At 52.7% G+C, this 19,526-nt stretch overlaps 1 protein-coding gene across 1 annotated transcript; it reads right to left on the reverse strand.

Moving 5' to 3' along the window:
- Window positions 1-17,112: 17,112 nt before the first annotated feature.
- LOC148050736 (ubiquitin carboxyl-terminal hydrolase 42-like) lies at window positions 17,113-19,099 on the reverse strand. Its single transcript, XM_087741038.1, has 6 exons — window positions 18,958-19,099; window positions 18,407-18,517; window positions 18,229-18,331; window positions 17,994-18,061; window positions 17,762-17,832; window positions 17,113-17,199 (listed from the first exon to the last, which is right to left on the reverse strand). Exons 1-6 carry the CDS (start codon window positions 19,097-19,099, stop codon window positions 17,113-17,115), a joined length of 582 nt encoding a protein of 193 aa, XP_087597164.1.
- Between the last annotated feature and the right edge of the window lie 427 nt (window positions 19,100-19,526).

A 19,526-nucleotide genomic window follows, 5' to 3' on the forward strand; every position in this document is an offset into this window, starting at 1 on the left:
CGGCCTCATCATCACCGCCATAGCCTGCGACCACTGCCTCCACACCCCCATGTACTTCTTCCTCCTCAACCTCTCCCTCCTCGACCTGGCCTCCATCTCCACCACTCTCCCCAAAGTCATGGCCAATTCCCTGTGGGACACCAAGGCCATCTCCTACTTGGGATGTGCTGCACAGCTCTTTTTTTTAATCTTCTTCATTTCAGCAGAGTATTGTCTCCTAACTGTCATGGCCTATGACTGCTACGTGGCCATCTGCAAACCCCTGCACTACGGGACCCTGCTGGGCAGCAGAGCTTGTGTCCACATGGCAGCAGCTGCCTGGGGCAGTGCGTTTCTCAACTCTCTCCTGCACACGGCCAATACATTTTCCCTACCCCTCTGCCAAGGCAATGTCCTGGACCAGTTCTTCTGTGAGATCCCTCAGATCCTCAAGCTCTCCTGCTCAGATGCCGACCTCAGGGAAGTGGGGCTTATTGTGGTTAGTGCCTGTTTAGTCTTTGGGTGTTATGTTTTCATTGTGGTGTCCTATGTGCAGATCTTCAGGGCTGTGCTGAGGATCCCCTCTGAGCAGGGACAGCACAAAGCCTTTTCCACGTGCCTCCCTCACCTGGCTGTGGTCTCCCTCTTTGTCAGCACTGTAATGTTTGCCTACCTGAAGTCCCCCTCCATCTCCTCCCAATCCCTGGATCTGTTGATGGCAGTGCTGTACTCAGTGGTGTCTCCAGCAATGAACCCCCTCATCTACAGCATGAGGAACCAGGAGCTCAAAGACGTCTTGAGGAAAGTGATTTCAAGGGCTTTTTTCTGGAGGCATAAACTTCCCTTCTGTCTCCACAAATAACTCCCACGGTAAACCATTCTAGGACTTCACTTTGTGAGGTTTTCTGTTATCATTAATATCACTATGTTTATAAGTATAATTATCATTATCATCATTATCATTATTGCTTCATTGCGCTTTCTCTGTCTTGCCTGTAGCATGTATTTATGTATGGCTACCACTGGGTCAGTGCTGACTCTCTCATAGCAGCTCTTTAATAAATGGCTTCTCCCCAGTGCAGTGCCTGAAGCCTCGACTTCTCTTCCAAAGCTGTTGCCAAGAGTGGTCATGAGCAACTGCACCCCAAAAGGGCCTGTTGCTCCCTGGACTCAGGAGCAAAGAGCTCAATGTCATGTTGCGACCTGTTAGAGAGCAAGGTTTGGATTCAAGTTTCTAGTTACAGTGGAGATGGTGAATGGTCACCGAGGTACATATGCAGGGCTGTCCCACGTGGGGGACACATCCCAGGGCTTCCAGATTTGGCAGGCGATGTCCTTAAGGATGGGAGTCTGGAGTTGCCTGGGGAGCCTGGGGCATCTCCCTGGACAGCGTGTGCTTGGGGTGGGCAGTGACATGAGCCCCACAAAGTGAGAGGTCCCCCACAATGGAGTCGCCCAAAGGGCAAGTGCTAAACCCAGGGATCTGTAGGGGAACGAGGACTCTGCAGTCCCAGGGGAGGCAGTGGGCACCAAGCAGGTACAAAAAAGGAAGACTGGAGAGTGATTCTTGTCACCCTCGGGCCCTAATGAACACACCTACTGTCCTTGGAAAAGCACCACAGTCCCTTCAAGCACCTGCCACATCCAGAGACCCCCAGGGAGGCAGATTAGCGGTAGCGATCCCCATCCAGGTCAAGACCCTGCAGGGAGCATGGGGAGGGGGCCAGGAAACGTCCAGCTGCATCAGAGGAGAGGTGGGGAAAATTCGGGTGGCAGCTGATGTGGGCTGGAAATTGCCTGGGGGAGACAAATTCTGGCATTGCGCTCATCAGCAGCAGTGCCCAGACTGTGGTTACCCTAAAGCATGCTCACAGTGCAGAGCCAGAAGTCCTTTCTGTCCGTGACCCCGTGACCCCGTGAGTTTGCTGTTGCCCCTCAGTCCCTGTGCCCAGCACATGCCCTTGAGACAGTCTCCCCCAGCGCATATGCTGGCCCCAAAGTCACCCCCAGTCCTGACCCTTTGTGTTTTCCAGCCCTGGCCATTCACCATGGTCCAGGTGTGGGCTGATCATTTAAATGTGACCGGCTCCGCCTACACTGGGAGAACATCCAGCCCTTCCCCAACTCACACATGCCCAGACCCCGGCAGACCCCTGTCTATGAACCCCTGCACAGGACACAGCCAAATCTGGGCAGGGACCAGCACTGGGGAGGGCTGCCAAAGCAGGAGGGCTGCAGAGGGATGTGGCGCTGAGGTCTATTGGGCAGACTGTACCAGGGGGAAGTTTTCCCACCCGCAAATGCACCCTGCCCCATTGATGCCTGCACAGCTGGGCTGTGTGGCAGCAGAGCTGCGCTGGTGCAGGGATGGGATGGGAATGAGAACAAGAGCCATGATGCTCCAGGAAGCTCTCATACTGCCAGGACCCCAAATGACCCTCACAATGACCCTCAAACAGGCAGGGCTGTCACCCCAGTCATAGTACCGGAGGGGCAGGGTGAGCTCCAACAGCTCCAGCTCTGCCAGCAGACTCTCTGAAGCCAGAGCAGCTCCCCACAGTCAGGAGAGCACTCACTGCTGCTCGCAGGCTTGGGGGTGCCTTGGGGGTGCAGCCCCTGGCACCGCTTCCAGGAGGCCCAAGACACGGAGGCAAGCATCAGTTCCCTGCACCGCAGCCCCTGGTGCCTCTTTCCCTGTGTCACCATCCTCTCTCAGGAGCACCACTGGGTGCATTGCTCCCTGCCTTGGTTGAAGAGGAGCTGCTGGAGGTCGTCTCTGATGTCCTCCATGGCCCCTTGCTCTGCCCCAGCACCAGCTCCCATTCACTACCACAGTCCTTCTGTAGGGCATGTCTCTGCTTGGATCTGGCCACCCCAGCCTGCCTGCATGGTTCCAGAGGGTCCTAGTGAGGCTGTGCTTGGAGAGGAGGTTGTGATTCTCCTTGGTCTGAGTACGTGTGATGATCTGGCTGGAGATCATGAAGGGAAGGAAGGGACAAGAGACCATAAAGACAAGCAGCAGTAAGGTTTTTATCAGGTTAAGTGAAGAAAAAAAAACACCTATATGCTCATACACACAAATATATAGAGAGTTTTTTAAACGTCTATATACACATATATCACCACGATAGTTGATAAAGAGTGGATCAGGGGCACAGAGGTTTTCAAAACTCAGCTGGAGAAAGCACTGACCTCCCTGATCTAACCATAAACTTCTCCCTGCTCAGAGCAGACCTTCAGTTGTCCCTTCCGACTCAAATCCTGAAGGAAGAAGGGGCTGGACACGGACTCAGGGGTAGGGGACACTGCTGCATGTTGAGGCATTGCTGCCATTTATAATCACTGTTTCACCCTGTCCTCAGGGTTACAAGGTGAGGGAGATCATCCTCAGGAGGAGGCTCTGCTCCAAGGGACACCAGGAGTCCCGTTGGTGGGGGGATACTACAGAAAAGTTCTCAGAAACCCTGCCAGGCATTACAGACCCAGAGAATCACAAAATAGTTGGGGATGTAAAGGATCTCTGGAGATCACCTAGTCCAACAGCCTTGCTCAAAGCAGGGTCAGCTAGGGCAGGTTGCCAAAAGCCATTGGGTCCAGCTGGGTTGTGAATATTTCCAAGGATGGAGACTCTCTGGGAAACCTGATCCAGTGTTTGACCTCCCTCACATTTTAAACAAGTGTTGTCTTGTGTTCAGATGGAACTTCATGGGGTTTCATCTTTTTTTTCTGTCACTGGGTACCACTGAGGAGAGTCTGGATCCCTCTTCTTCACTCCCTCCCATCAGGTTTTTTTACACTTTAATGAGATTCCCCCCGAGCCTCCTCTTCTCTAGGCTGAACAGTCCCAGCTCTCTCAGCCTCTCTTCATGTGAAAGATGCTCTGGTCCTCAGTCATCTTCATGGCCCAGAGACAGACTCGTTTCTGCAAGTTCTCAATTTCATTGCACTGAGGAGCCCAGGACTGGACCCAGCACTCCAGGTATTGCCTCACCAGTGCTGAGGAGAGGGGGAGGGATCACCTGCCTCTGCCTGCTGCCCTTCCTAATGCAGCCAAGGATGCTGATTGCCTTCTATACACATTGCTGGCACATTGCTGGCTGATGTCGCACTTCTTGTCCACCAGGACCTGCAGGTCCTATTCTGTAAAGGACCTTGCTCTTCCCTTTGTGGAACTTCATGAGGATCTCCTCTGAACCACTTCTCCAGCCTGTTGAGGTCCCTCAGAATCCCAGTGCAACCCTCTGGTTTATCAGCCACTCCTCCCAGTATCCTGTCATCTGTTAACTCCCTGAGGGTGCACTCGGTCTCATCCTCCAGACCAGTAAGAGATGAAACAGTATTGGCCCTAATATTGGACCCTGGGGAACACCATGAGGGACTTGCCTCCCGCTGGAGTTTGTGTTGCTGGTCACAAGAGCCGTGAGCCCAGCAAGTCAGGCAGTTTGCCATTCCCCTCACTTTCCACTTCTCTAGTCCATTCTTGGTCTAGGAGGGTGTTATGGGAGCCTGGCTGAGCAGCTCCACAGCTCCTCCTGCTCGTCCTCCTTGAAGACAGGAGTGACATACGCTTTCTTCCAGTCCTCACAAGTCTCACCCAAAAGCCATGGGACCTTTCAAAGGTGACCAAGAGTGGCTTCACAATGACATTGGCCAGGTCCCTCAGCCCTCACGAGCACATCTTGTCAGCTCCCATGGCCTTGTTTATATCTGGTTTGTCTAAAGGTTCCCTAACCTGATCCTCCTCCACCAGACTTGCCCTCTGGTCTCAGGGGCCTGGGATTCCTGAAGGCCGGTCTCACCAAGAAGGCACTGGGTGCCTTGGCCCTTTCTGCATCCTCTGTCACTACAGCCCCAGCCCCATTTAGCAGCAGGCCTGTGTTTTTTCCCAGCCTTCCTTTTGCTGCTGATGTCACTGTAGAAGCTGCTCTTGTTTGTCAGATCCCTCAACAGATGCAACTTCAGGTGGGCTTTGGCTTTCCAAGCCCATTCTCTGCATTCTTGGGAAGTTATCGTTGATGGTCTCCAGAAACCACCTGGATTGCATGCGTCCTGCTCTGTTGTCCTTCCAGCAAATATCAGGGTGGTTCAAGTCCTCATGCAGACCAGGGCCTGTGAATGTGAGGTTTCTGCCTGTTGCCTGAAGAAGGCCTCCTCTGGTGCTTCCTGCTCAGGTGCTCTGTACCAGGCACAACATCAGCGATGCTGGTCTGCCTGCTAATCCTGACCCATAAGCTCCTAGCTAGCTCATTACCCATCCCAAGGCAGAGCTCCATGCATTCCTGCTGACCTCTCAGGTAAAGGGCAGCTCCTTCTCCTTTCCTTCCCAAAAAGCTTGGATCCTGCCTGCATGTGCTTGAGGTCTTTGTCCCCTTGGCCATGGCAGCTGTCTGTGCTACTGGCATCTACGAGGAGACAGGTTGCTCTCATGGCACTGGGGCCTTATTGTCTCCTTGCAGCCCCTGGGAAGGCCAGCCACTGCCATATTCTTGTCCTTCACTAAACATCGCACATCCCACATCACCCTGCCCCAGGAAGAGCCCTGAGCTCTGTCAGGGACAGGATCTCCCTTCCCACAGGCTGGAGGTCAGCACTTGGCCTTTCTGCTGCATCAAGTCAACCAAGGTTTGACTCACATCAGAGCCACCTGCACAGTGCCTTTGCCTACCTGTAATCACAGCCTCCAGTTATCTGCTCTGACAAGTCCATGAGGAGGCTTTGTCAGTAATGGCCCTCAGTGGGGCCCATTAATGCTTCAAGACACCTTGGGTTTTGCTTCTGACTTTGACTTCTTGAGAGATTACTTCTGTCTCCTCTCAGTATCAGAAGTTCGTGGACGCAGAGCACCAAATACACCATGGGGCTCATTAAAATGAAGAAAGGCCTAAGGAGTCATGTCTCTTCCATCATCTTCATCAAGTCTTGTCCAGCTAATTAGAGGGGTTTCAGGAGTGGAGCTAAAGAGAAAGATTTCAATGACAACTTTGAAGACGTGATAGCAGCATTCTCCAGTTGATTATGATCCAGGGTCTCCTAAGGAGGTCTCGACCAGGAGGAAAAGCAGTCCCTTGAGGTCCAGCACTGTATGGGCATCTGTGCTCCTCATCTCCCCAACCCCACCATTGCTCTCCTTCACCGCCTGGGACTTAGGTCACTTTTCCTTACATCAGACTTCTCCAGAAGAGAACTGGCTGCAAAGAGGCACAGAAGGGTTTTTCCTAATTGTTAAAAAAACCCAAGCAACCAAAAGTACGACATGATAAACAATAAAACACACCTTCACTCTATGGTAAGTCCAAGCTGCCTCCAAAGAGGTTCGCTTTTCACAAGGGGGAACCAGACAAGAGATGTTTTAGAGAGACAGGAAATGATAAATAGAATTATAATTCAAGAGCTAGCCATAGAGACGTCTAGGCCGACTACTGAAAGAAAAGTTCAAAGTAGCAACTGGATGGGTGAGAGGTATCTGAATGGTCACAGAGGCAGAGGAAGGGGAATCTGGAGAACAATGGAAAGTGCATAAGTCCAGTTAGTCTGCTGGAAAGGTGACTTCAGACATGATCACTTTAGTCAGGACAGGTGGAAATACCTGAAACATTAGGGAGATGAAATGCACAATATAATACAGAGAGTAGTAGCAAGGCAAGTTGTCCTGGTTTCAGCTGGGATAGAGTTAATTTTCTTCTTAGTAGCTGGTATAGTGCTGTGTTTTGGATTTAGGATGAGAATAATGTTGATAAGACACTGATGTTTTAGTTGTTGCTAAGTAGTGCTTACACCAGTCAAGGACTTTTCAGCTTCCCATGCTCTGCGTGGCGTACAAGAAGCTGGGAGGGGGCACAGCCAGGGGGGCTGACCCAGATTGGCCCCAGGGCTATTCCACACCGTATGACGTCATGCTCAGTATATAACTGGGGCGAGTTGGCCGGGGGGGAAAGGATTGCTGCTCGGGAACAGGCTGGGCATCAGTCAGGGGGTGGTGAGCAATTGTGTCGTGTATCACTTGCTTTGTACATTATTATAGTATTATATTATTATTATTATTACTACTACTACTATCATTCTATTTTATCTTACTTCAATTATTAAACTGTTCTTATCTCAACCCAGGAGTTGTCTGACTTTCACCCTTCCAATTCTCTCCCCCACCCCACTGGGGGGGAGTGAGGGAGCGGCTGTGTGGTTCACAGTTGCTGGCTGGGGTTAAACCACAACACAAGTACAGGGGGAAAGCTATGTATCTTCTCACACGATTAATACACATCCTGAAAATTCTGGCATTTTGGCATGAGAGAAATTACACTGACATTTTATTGAAAGTATTGAACCTTTTCAGCTGATTAAAAGGTGCTCTTTTTTTTTTTAATATTGAAAAATTTTCTTAGGTTTTCAGGCTGAGTTCCTCTGTCTGACCATAAGCACCCAGTGCCACCTCTAGAGGCCCCAGTGTATCTGAGGTGCTTGCCTGGGACTGGCAGTTATCAGAGACCAGAGCCCCTCGGGAGCTGCAGATGGAGCCTGGGCAGAGGATGCCAGGGCATCTACACTGGCACCGGGCATCTACACTGGCACCAGGCATCTGTGTCCCTGGAACTGCATCCTTCCCAGCACATGAAATCACCAAAGATGAGCAAATACAACTTTAATACAAACCAAACCAAATCCAGGAGGATAAGAACACAAAGAATCTGAGAGGCTTAGCATTTTCTTCATTCTAGGTCATTTTCTTATTTTCTCTGTTGGTTTTATTTTTTGGTTTTGTGTCTGGGTTTCTTGGATTTTTGTTTTTTTGGTTTTTTTACATTTTCTGATGCTAGTCAGGCCTACAGCATTCAGAGAGATCATTTTCTGTCTTGCAGAAAGCCCAGTGCCCCCCTCAAAAGAGTCCCTGCCCAGGACTGTGCATATCCCTCCTCACTCTTTGCACACAGCAAGTCACATTCGGGTGCCCAGCTTTCTCACCTGCTACAGGGGAGCAGAGTGACCAGTAGCATTGAAACACCTTGGGTTTTCAATGACTACATTTGCGCTCGTCTTACATATCTGTTACAGTGGCTTCCTAAAGGAGTTCTTAGACAACAAACCACGTTTCCTTTTCATCCCCTATGTGATGCGTGACACTGGTTTAGGTGAAGAAATAGATGAGAGTGGTCTCACTCTGTATGAAACAATTCAGTGCAGATGTCTATGACCAATCAGGTTGTCTAGACTTCCCTCTGTAGTCAGTGGAGAGCAAGAAGTTATTTCAACTGATATGTCCAGAGGTGTTTTTCTGGTGGTTACCAGCTAATGCTCCAGAAGGGACCCCGGAGGTCCCGTGTCATGTTTCCAAGCTACCCCAGGGAATCTCAGGCAGAAACAGACTCTCTACGTGGCCAAATTATTCAAGACCCGAATGTGGATCTTGTCATGAGTTGAAACCTAGCTCAAAAATAAATCTAGGCAATAACTGAAGAAAAGTCATCTTTCTCTAAACTTTAAATTTTTTTTTGCCAGGTCTAATGATTTTTTGGTATCAATTCCAATGATTTTCTTCTTTCATTTTACTGGCAGCGCCAAGTGTGCACACCACAGTTGTTGCTCTCTCACTCTAGGAGCATATTTTTGTGTAGTCATTCACAAAACCACATTTCTCACCAACGCTGTTAGCGCAGAAACTTTGTTCTGAAGAGCCACTCAGTTTACGCAGGTCAGATCAATCCGCTCCTGAACCAGCTGGAATCTGCTTTTGGGCAATTCTGGGCAATGATTCTGCTCTTTCTCTTACTTCTCCACCAGCTCACGGTCATTGCAGCTGTGGCTATCCTCAGCACTGATATACCCATCCAGTTTTGCCTTTGTTATGAGTAACGGAGTGCAGCCCAAGTCAGCTCATTAATGCCTGTGACAACAGATTATCTTCAGCATCCTCTGGGATGCTCCTGGGCTGCTGGTGCCCAGCCCTACTGGCCATCCAGTGATTTGGGGCTTATTAAACTACACCATGAGAAGCAAGACTTGTGACCATGAGGCTTCCAGATGCCGGTGTACATATCAAAGGACAGGAGGGCAGCGGGTGTTGATAAGGATGTCTTGGATAGTACAGGTCCTGAGCATAACGCAAATAGTAGGAATAAGTGGTGGAGATTGTACTGGGGCTGGCTGGGATGGCATTAATTTCCAGAGCAGAGTGAAGGACAGTGAGTGGTGGCCTAACATGAAGAAGGGTGCAGATTGCTGGTGTAGGAACTGTCTGTCTCGTGCCACGACCAATGCAGATTACACTGGAGTAAAAGTCCAGTCCAGCAACAACGTATTGAAGGCCCACAGGCACAAGTGCAGATTGACTTTGTGGGACCTCTGCCAGCGACAGCTTGAGCTTTGCCAGAGCCTTGCCTTCCTAAAAACAATGAAGTTACTCTATATATACATTTCTCCCTTGTAAACTGTCCTTGCTGTCACCTCCCGGCAGCTGCTTCATGGCCCCTGTCAGAGCCAGCCCTGTCCCTGCACTGACCCGGCCCTGCTGCCCCACCAATGCTGTATCGTCAAGGGAAGACCCATGGTGGAAGGAAATGCACAGTCACTCATCCTGGAAGGGACCCTGGGAGGTCTGTCAGCCAAGCAAAACCATAGTCAGTGGAAAAAGGGAAACAAGGGTTGGGCTGTTTGTATGCTATACGATGTTAGTGTAAGATGTATACCTATATAGAAATGGAGACAGTACGGATCCCTCCAGGAAGCTGTCTTAGACACTCTGTCTATCCAGAACCTGGCCCTGGGATCCCCTCGTCCCCCTATGCACAGACAAGAACACACACATGCAAAGAGGTCTCTCCAGCACAGAACCACAGAACTCTTGAGTCATCCAGCTTCCACCTTTTCTGTGTTTCCTCTTCATGCTTGGTTTCAGTGAGGAGCTCCTTTCTCATCCATGCCTTGCTCCTGCCACCTCTGCAGGACTTCCTGCCTGTCAGGGTGGACCATTTTGGAGCTGAAAGAAGAGACCCTTGACCATCAAACAGCTCTCTGCACCCCTCTTCTCTGCAGGGCTGTATCCCATGGGATTCTTCCAAGCAGGTCAGGCCAAAGCCTGCTCTCCTGAAGTCCTGCTCTTTGCCTTGTTCCCCTCTCTCAGGAGCCTCAACTCTACCTTCTCATCCCTGACCAGCCTACAGGGAAGAGCAGCACGGGGCAATAGTCCAAGGTTTGGAAAACTTTAGCAGCCTCTCAAGACTGCACCTTTTGATCAAGGACAGTGGCCAGTGCTCGTTAGAAGATGCTCGAGGTTAGTAGCAGCTTGTTGGAGTCAAGGAATCCTGTAGCCATCCTTACCAGGCAGCAAAAGGCACCCTCAGCTTCCTCAGAGGGTCTCTAGGAGTCCACCAAAGATCTTAGTCATTTTCAGGACACTCTTGGACAGAAGCCCTTAGGAAGTTAATGGGAATTCATTGTTCATCCCAATGTGAGCAGGAGGTTAGTCTAAAGACCTCCCGAGGTCCCATCCAACCTGAATGGTTCGGTGATTCTGTTGTCTCTGATGATAGCTCCCGCGACTCTTGCAGTCATGAATTCCCTCTCTGCATGTGGGTTAGCCCCAAGCATGGCATCCCCAGAGCCAGCCTCTCCTTGTGGTGTGCTATTGCCTCTTAGGCCTGAAACATCCTAGGTTCCAGGTTCAATTGTGAATGACGTCATGTTCAGACTGGACCCTCCTCACAGCCTGCAACCCTTGTGCGTGACAGCATGGTAACTAGTGAGAGTGACACATGCAGAAAGCCAAGTGGAGGGGGCTGTGAAAGCCCTTGGCGTGTTTCATTAAGGAGGATGGCCAAGCCCTGACCCCAGGACCCTAGGAATGGGGATCCTTTCCTTCATGGGTGTCTCAGGGCTCTTGCTAGGGGCAGAGAGATGTGAGGGTTTGTGATGCCGAGTGCAGGTCAGTGCTAAGACACCTCCCAGGCTCTGTCAGGGGTGAGGAGGCAACAAAGTAGGGGGGCTGCAAGGAACTGGTGTCCTCACATGGGCCTCAGCCCAAGAGTCAGCGGCCCTAGCCAAGAGAACAAGGACCTCAGTTCTGGGTCCCAGCCCTACCAAAGCCCTTGGCTTTCCCCACCACAGGCTGTCCTACACTGTCCTCTGTCTGTGCCCGTTTCTCTGCAGATTTTAACCACCACCCCTGCTTCCCCAGCTCACTCTGACCCCATGATATCCCAAGGTTTACTGATAACTCTGTGTCCTCACTGTTCTTCAAACACAAAGGTGTAGTTTTCTGAGGATTTGCCAATGTCTCCGAGTTCCCCACAACCCATCTGGCTTCTTTCAAAGCCCTGTTCACGTTCCTCTAGCACCCAAGATGTCCTAGCCCCAGACTCGCTTGAATCCTCACATGCTCTGCTCTCTCCCTGCACTACCATGTGTCTCACAAACCCTTCCCTCTTCCCCTGCAGTGACAGGACCTCAGCCCAGGAGGTCTGTGCGTCCTCCACGCTCATCCATGTTTCCTGAGGTCCATCCAAGTGTGGGAAGTGAAGGAGGTAAAGGGAGCATGGTCAGCTCACGGTGCACGACTGAGCACAGCCACCCTCAGCAGCGGGCATTCCCTTTCTCCTAGGGGATGCACACCACATGGAAATGTCTGTCACCCCTGATTTGCAGAAGAGGGGTCTTCCCTCCTGACATCTTCCCAGGACAAACCTCCTCCTCTTCCCCATCCACACACATCAACCGCTTTCCATTTCTGGGCTTAGATATGCTTAAGGATTCGCTAAAGCCATCAGCCACCTCCTTGTTTCTCACTGACATCCCTCCACCCTCTCTCTGAGACCTACGCACAGCTGGTCAGTGTTGCTTACAGCCACTCACTCTTCAGAAGTGGCCTTAAGCTTCCTGGATCTTCCTGGTGATTGTTAACTATCTTCCTGGCTCCCTCCAGAGCCCATGGCAAACTTTGTTGTCTATAACAGGGCTTTTACGACCATCCGTTATGAAATCTTTGTCTTTTTAAGATCTTCTGTGCAGAAAGTGTAGCCACAGAAAAGTACCAGGTACGCCACCAGAGATGACAGTAAGAACCAGGTGAGCAACACCCAAGGCTGGGACTTCCTGGCACAGAGTCTCTCCTGCTTGTCACCTTTTCTCATGGAAGAAACCGGAAAACTGTCCATGCCACGGAGCTCTGCAGAAGGAAAATGGAGCTGTACCTAGCACGAGGTGACACAAGTGGGATCAGCAGGGAGAGACGACTTCTGTAGGGAAGGCTTACCAAGGCAGTACCCTGGCTTCATCCAGAGAAAAAATAGAGACCAGGCAGTGTGCTGACGTGGGAGAATAACCCTTCCTGAAAACAACACTAACCACCATACAGACCCTTGGTCCTGAGATGCAGCGCCGGGCCGAGGGGCAGCCCAGGCGGGAGAGCGACCCTGCGCTCAGCAGGACCAGGCCGCTCTCTCCTCTGCCGCCATCAGCAGCGCTGGCAGGATGAGCCCTCCCCTGCCCGGCCTCTGCCTTGGCTGCAGCCGGCAGCCAGGGGGGCTGGGAAAAGGGAAAGGGGTTTGTGCTGCTCTCACCAGGGCTGTCCTCAGCCAGGGCTGCACTGGTGGGAACTGGTTTCGGCAGCTGAGCGGGGCCCCCCCGCCTGCCCCCGGCCCCACTCTGCCCCCATTCTCCTCAGGCCGCTCGGCCTCTGGCCCCTGCGGCCCCGCCCCAGGCCGCCTGGCCCTGACAGGCCAACACCGGCTCTGCTGATTGGCTCAGCTGTGGCCAATGGCACGGCTCTGGCTGGGTGGGCGGGAGCAGCCCGGGCCTCTCCTCCCAGAGCTGCCTGCGCCCCCTCAGGGGCGAGCGGGGCCTGAGCGGGGCCAGGCTGATGCAGTTTGGTGCCAAGGGAAAAGGCAGCAGGAGAGCAGCACCAAACCCCAACCCAAAGAGCTTCCCCCAGCCCCGCCCTTCCCAGGCTCAGCCTCACTCCTCCTTCCCGACTCCTCGGCCCCCTCTCCCCTCCCAGCGGTGCAGGGGGACGGGGAATGGGGCTGCGGGCAGCCCACAGCGCCTCGGCTCTGCCGCCCCTTCCTCCTCACGCCATTCCCCTGCTCCTGCCTGGGCCCCACGGGCCGCAGCTCCGGCCAGAGAACCTGCTGCTGCCTGGGCTCCTCTCCAGGGGCCGCAGGGCCTGCCAGGAGCCTGCTCCGCCCTGGGCTCCTCTCCAGGGCTGCAGCTTGCTGGTGGAGCTGTCGATGGCTGCCTGAGGGTGACAGCGTTGGTGGCTGGGTCCTCTTCCAGGCGTCCATTTCACAGCCGCTTGTCCTTGACCATGTCCAGAGGGCCATGGAACGTCGCCAGGGATGGAGACTCCACAGTCTCCCTGGGCAGCCTGTGCCGCTGCTCGTCACCCGCACAGCACCCTTTGCACGTCCCCTTTCTGGTCTGGGCATGAGGTCCCTGTCAGCCCGTCTCTGCAGCCTGCCCAGGTCCCTCGGGACGGCAGCACGACCCCCTGGCCTAAGTGCCGCTGCTGCCAGTCTGGTGTCATCAGTCAGCTTGCCGAGGGTGCACTCTGCCCCATCCTCCAGAACATTAATTAAGGAAGATGATAAACAGGATCAGACCCAGTCTTGACCCCTGCGAGACACCCCTGGTTACTGGCCTCGCACTAGGCTTGGTGCCAATGAGCAGCACCCTCAGGGCCCGGCCGTTCAGCCCGTTTCAGTCCCACTCGCTGTTGTCTCAGCCAGCCCATTTCTGTTGGAGTGACTTGAACTCCATATTTAAAAAGAAGAGATTGCAAGATGGGCCCAGGCAAGCACACAGCTTTCAAAATCCCAAGACATAAACCTCCCACACTGGGCATTTCCTCCAATTGCCCCAAAACCTACAGAGAAGAAAACACCCCAGGAATTACAAATGCAAGGCCAAGGAGTGTTTTTAATTCTGGCTTTGGCTTTTCTGAGTGTGGGTAACAAGTGAGTGTTGTTTTTGCAAGGCGATCCCAAGAGCTGACCAGGGCTTAAAGCTCTTCCTCGAGGGACCTGTGGGCAGGCGGGCTAGCCGGCAGAGGTGTCCGAGTCTCTGGAAGGTCTCTCTGAGCTCTTGCTGGCCAGAGGCAGCACTGGGAGGGGGGACAGGGTGGGCTGCTGGTGCCCTTTGTGCAGCTTGGTCCCTGCTGGGGGCAGTTTTGGTGCTTCCTCGTTTTCTCCTCTTCCTCCTTTTTCTTCTGCTGCTCCTCTTCTCTGGCACAGCAGAAGAAAGATGCTGTGCTCCTTCTTCAGCCAGAGTCACAATCTGTCCCCGTCACTGCCGCAGCGCCCCGAGTCTTTGTCTGGCGTGTATCGCTGGGGCGCTGAAACCCTCCTCCTCCTCTTCCCCGCTGAGGCATCATAATCTGTGGTGTCCAGAAACTGGCTGCAGACATCATAGCCCCGCTGCGGGGATCTGCTCCGCTCTCTCTGCCTCAGCAGGGTTTGCTCCCGAGCAGCCCTGCGTGCAGGATCCCACTTGGAGCTGGCGTTGGAGGGCCCTGGAGCTGTCTCATCCCTTGGGTCTCGGTCACATCGGGGAGGACTTGTTCTCCACCTCCTCCTCCCCCTTTCTGAGCTGTGGTAGTCCGTGATCTCCACAAACTGGCTGTGGAGATCATAGCCCTGCTGCAGGGATCTGCTCTGCTCTCTCTGCACTGGCAGGGTTTGCTCCCGAGCAGCACTGGGTGCAGGAGCCGACTGGGAGCTGCTGTTGGAGGGCCCTGCAGCTGTGTCGTCCCTGGGAGTGCAGTCACACCTTGGAGGACCAGTTCTCCTCCTCCTCCCTGCTGAGTGGTCATAGTCGGTGGTGTCCACGCACCAGCTGCGGAGATCTTTTCCCCACTGCGGGGATCTGCTCCGGGCCCTCTCCTTGGCACCACTCTTCTGGCAGCGGGAAGAAGGGCTGAATCCATGCTCCTCTTTGTTGCTGTCTTCTCGCACGGTGTGCAGCACACGCTCACATGGTTGAGAGCAGAGCGGGCACGCAGCTTTCCTTCTGGACACCAGCCTTATGCAGCCACAGAAGAAGCGATGCAAGCAGGAGCCAATGTAGGAGGCAATGTTGAGCCTGCCTGGCCAGATGAAGCCCGTCCAGCCTGCAGATGCCTCCCGTGCACCTGCCCAGGTGAGCTGGCTCTTGCTGGCTGTTGCAGAGGAGCTGCTGTCCTCTGCAGAGTCCTCCATGCCCAGCGCCACGTCCTGCAAAGAGAGCTGTGAAAAGGTCCTGCCCTTTCGTCCTGAAAGGAGCAGAAGAGTGAGGCAAGCCCAGAAGCTGTGGGAGGGGACAGCTAAGGGCCTCCCCAAGGCTCTCCTGGAGGGCTGCAAAGGCAGAAGGGCCAAAGGCAGACAAGTGGGATGCTTTGAGAGGGAGCAGTGTTGGGGCTGTGAAGAAAGCTGCAGTGTGGGAGGGAAAAGAGAGCAATGCCAAGATCCCAGAAAGAAATCCACTGTCCACCTGCTGCCCTGACCCACCTCCCCAGAGTTACCTTAGTCCGACGAGGCAGACCCTGTGGTCCCACAGAGCACGCCTGTTTGCTGTCGGCCCCCCACTGACTGAGGAAGGGACGGGCATATGATGGTGCTGGTGAGGAAGAAGCCCTTTCTCCAGTTTTCAAATCAGTGCACCTGGAGAAACAAAGAGTGATCTCCATTTAGGTCTGTTCTTGCAGCCTCCTCTGGGGTTCAGTCATTTTCTTGGAGCGGTTTCCACAACAGAGAGAAGATATAAGCGAGATTACAAATGAGAAATTCGATTGGGGTCTTCCCACCAGGTCTACACCTGTCAGAGCAAGTCCTCGTCTTTATCCCCCCTACGGCCTCCATTTCATAGAATCACAGAACGGTTTGGGTTGGAAGGGACCTTAAAGATGATCTAGTTGCAAGTCCCCTGCCATGGGCAGGCAAAGAGTCCCTCCCCATCTTTCCTGGAGGCCCCCTTTAAGTACTCTTCTCTACATTAGCCAGCTTCAGAGAGCAGTTTACAGCAGGGCAGGAGCCGAAAGCCCGGCAAGGAAAGGTAAGGACGGAGGTGAGGTAGTTCAGACTTGACAGCACTGAATGATGCAGGTAGGAACTGTCTCCTAGGACCAAAAGAGAAACACTCAGGAGGATGAGAAGAAAAAGAGCAAAGCCAGGAGAAGGAAACGTATTCGGAACACATTTTAATACTGGTTATTACCTGACATAAAACAGTAGATAGGCTTGCTGCCTGAGAACTGTGTTGATGTCAGAACCCTCCACAGATGCATCGTTCATCTTGTACCACAGTCCATCGCTGGCCTGCAAAGAAAGGCATCGATAGCTGGAGAGGAACTGCCTGGTTTCTCAGTGATAACACAGGCAGAAAACTACCGAACCAAGAGCACACCAAAACAACTCCAACGCAGCCGGTAAGGAGACCTTCCCCCCCAGAACCTTGGCTGCCAGTAACACTGCTGTGAAAGTTTGCCTTCCCCAGCACACATTTTTCCCCTGCTAGGAAGGAAGTTGCTCTTGACCTTGGTGTAGCAGAAATAGTGTCCTGCATGACAGCTGCCACCGCTATGTACCAGGACAGCATATAAGGCGTAGAGGAGCGGTTCTCCTGCTGTCCGAGATGTGTATGGCCAAAGATCCAAGTACTCGGGATACTCCACCACCTACAGAGAGACCAAGAGGGCTCAGAAATGATCCTGAGCTAGTACATGGACGAGCCTTCAACATGTCATGGTTTGGGTGGCAGGAAACTGTTCTTGGCCAAAGCAGCTCTGACAGAGCAGAGTCCATCCAATTGCGTACACACCTTGCTGATCTTCCTGCCGGTGAGATGTTCAAACCTTTTCAGACACACGGTGAGAACCTTGGGCACGCGATGGATTGTAAACCTCTTGGAGGCGGCAACCATCTTGTCACACCTTGAAAGCAAGCACAGAGCCAGATGCTGAAGGGCACCCTTTTTCCCCGCCAGAAGGCAAGACAAGCTTTCCTGTCTCACACATCCTGACGCTGTTTTAAGGCTATTCAGAACCATAAGTGCCAGATTAAACAACAGCTGCTGCCCATTACTGGGCATTAAACCTCCATGAAAAGAGGACTTCTGCACGATGACATGCAGCACCTTCAGGAAGGATCTAGCATTAATATGGCGTTAGTAATCATCTTACTTGCTACATTTAAAGCAGTTTTCCCCATCCAGCTGCTCGGGTTTCACAAAGTCCTCCAGAGCTGCGGTGACAGAGGAGGCTGCCTGGAGGAGGGAGAAAGGAGAGCACTGAGCTCGGGGAAACGCCCTCGCCCAAACACTTGGCTAAGAGCTGCCAAGAAGGCGCAGGTAGCTGAGGCTGAGGAGACCCACTGTGAACCCACAAGCAGTGTCCAGAAGGAGGCAGAAAGAGGGTATTATGCTGAACATTTCCTCATTTCCCAGGAATGCCCAGGGCTATCAAAGCGACCTCTCTGTGGCACCACTCAGTTCAGCTACTGATGGGGCGCAGGGTCATCAGAATGAAAACAACACAACCCATCAGCCTGGGAGCCAGAGGGGTGTTGAGGGAGGGCAAAGGGAAGAAGGAGGAGAGTCCATCAAGGGTGCAGGGAGGATAATGTGTGCTTGTCCCGCTTAAAGCCAGCACCTACAGGGAGACCACTGCCATGGCCTCCCCAGAAGGACACAGTCCATTCCACTCCCCACCCACCACCAAGCTCTCTTCTCTTGGCTTTGCAGTATATGGTTTTACACCACCTGCGTTTATTCTGGAAAGCTACGGGGGCCTTGGGATGTCTTGAATCCCAGTTACAAACCCTCTTACATTTATATCCAAAGGAAGATCCAGGAAGTCCTCGTAGGAATCGGAAACGGCTTTGCAGCTCAAGCACATGACTGGAAGGCAAATCAAAATGCTCAGCGACAGGGGAAGTCGACTGACTGTGCCGGTTTACGGCCTCCATACCTGCTACGCCAGTCACACGATCAGCTGTTTATCACAGGCAGACAGAAGGACCCAGACAATTCCAAGCAGAGCGATAGCCATGGAAAAGTACCTCTGGATCTCAGCATGCCCCCAAATATTTGGTGGACGATGGTAGTTGCTTGAGAAGAGACATCCAAGCTGGAAAGAAAGGGTAAGGCAGGGAGCTCAGAAGTAGGGCAGAGAGTGATCTCCTCCAGGAGTTTTGCTTTGTCTGAAAACCCTGGCTGTAGGGTTTCCTTGACGGGAGTACACCAAGGAGTCCAAAGGCCTCAGGAGCATGGAAGAGGTAATTTGCTTGTGCTTACTCGTTGCTTCCACTCAGACAAGCTCTCTGCATGGCATCGACAGTGCAGCGTAAGAACTCGTGGGCGTCTTCCTGCATGCCATGCTGGAAATGTTCTCCTATTCCTAAGAAAGAAGAAGTTAGGAGTTGTCCTCCACAGGAAGGGAAGGAAACCTGTAAAAGCACCTGAAATGACTCACGTGTGAGGACATTGACAACACTCCAAGGCTGGATGGCACTGGCTGAGGAATGCAGGACCTTGTTAACGTGTGCTTCCATTCTGCACATCATGCAGAAGCCTTGCTGGCGACCTGAAGAGGAAGGGAGGGAGGGAAGCGTCTCGGGTTAGCAAGATCTCCAGAGCGGTGGGAAACCTAATGGAGATCCTGAAGTTACAGGAACAGCCCCCACTCCTCTTCTCCCAAGGTGCCAATGGCCCACTGGGACATTGTAGTGCATAGAAAACTTTCTTCAGAGGGATGCTGAACTGACAAAAGTTTTCTGTGCAAGAAGCAAAGAGAGTTTAACTTGCAGGAATGGGGACCGAGAGCAGGGGCTAGAAAGAGGGGCCTTTCTGAAGATGAATACACCGAGATAGGACAAGGGGCTTCTAGGCTTGCGTGTTCAAAGAACACGAACTGGGGGGATTGAGAGAGGAGGGCTGCTTTTCTCCTCAATCAAATTCCAGATGCTGGGAATCCTTGGGAAGAGCCCACCAGATTTGCAAGGAGCTGTTGATAAAAGTACTGACACGAGCAGCTGTGCTCCCGAGAGAGCAGGTAGTTGGCGAGAGGGGGTGTGTACGTCAGGCACTGCAGGACGGAGTTGAGGTAGCACGTATTGCCCAGGTTGTGGAGTCCTGCTCCAGCTCTCTGTCTTTGCTGCCAATCCATGCAAAGCTTCTCCGGGGGAAAGAGGATCCTTTGCGGCAGAGCCATTCCCTCGGCAGTGGCTGCAGGGAAATGACATTTGAAAAGAGAGGAGATGACGTTGTTGCACAAAAGCATCGTTTAAAAGTCAAGCTCTGTACAGGAGCCCCCAGGACAAGCAGCTCTAACCTCCAACACAGAAACACTGGGGGAAGCCTAACACTGCCATTGACAATGACTGGTCAAGAAGCAGTTTTGGAAAAGAGTCTGTTGCCCTGCTTCCTTTGCCAAAACTCCAAGAAAGCTACACTCTGATTTCTGTGCTTCGGGCTACCTTCCTTTCCCTCTAGACTCTTGAAATGGATTATCAGGTCAAGTCTTCCCTTTTCCTGATGGTAACTTGATGAAAACAAGCAAGTCCCTAGCCCAGAAGGTAACCCTACTGATGTCA

Source organism: Nipponia nippon, unplaced genomic scaffold (genome assembly GCF_047370975.1).
Source record: "Nipponia nippon isolate SJK-2023a ecotype South Korea unplaced genomic scaffold, ASM4737097v1 scaffold_70, whole genome shotgun sequence".
Lineage (NCBI taxonomy): Eukaryota > Metazoa > Chordata > Aves > Pelecaniformes > Threskiornithidae > Nipponia > Nipponia nippon.

Excerpts from the sequence above, each read along its gene's own strand:
- LOC148050736 (XM_087741038.1), bottom strand. The coding sequence starts at position 19,099 with ATGGATTGGCAGCAAAGACAGAGAGCTGGAGCAGGACTCCACAACCTG. Across the intron at positions 18,062-18,228 it reads TGTCTGAGTGGAAGCAACGA|CTTGGATGTCTCTTCTCAAG; the intron begins GTAAGCACAAGC and ends CTTTCTTTCCAG. Across the intron at positions 17,200-17,761 it reads ATCTTCCTTTGGATATAAAT|GCAGCCTCCTCTGTCACCGC; the intron begins GTAAGAGGGTTT and ends TCCCTCCTCCAG.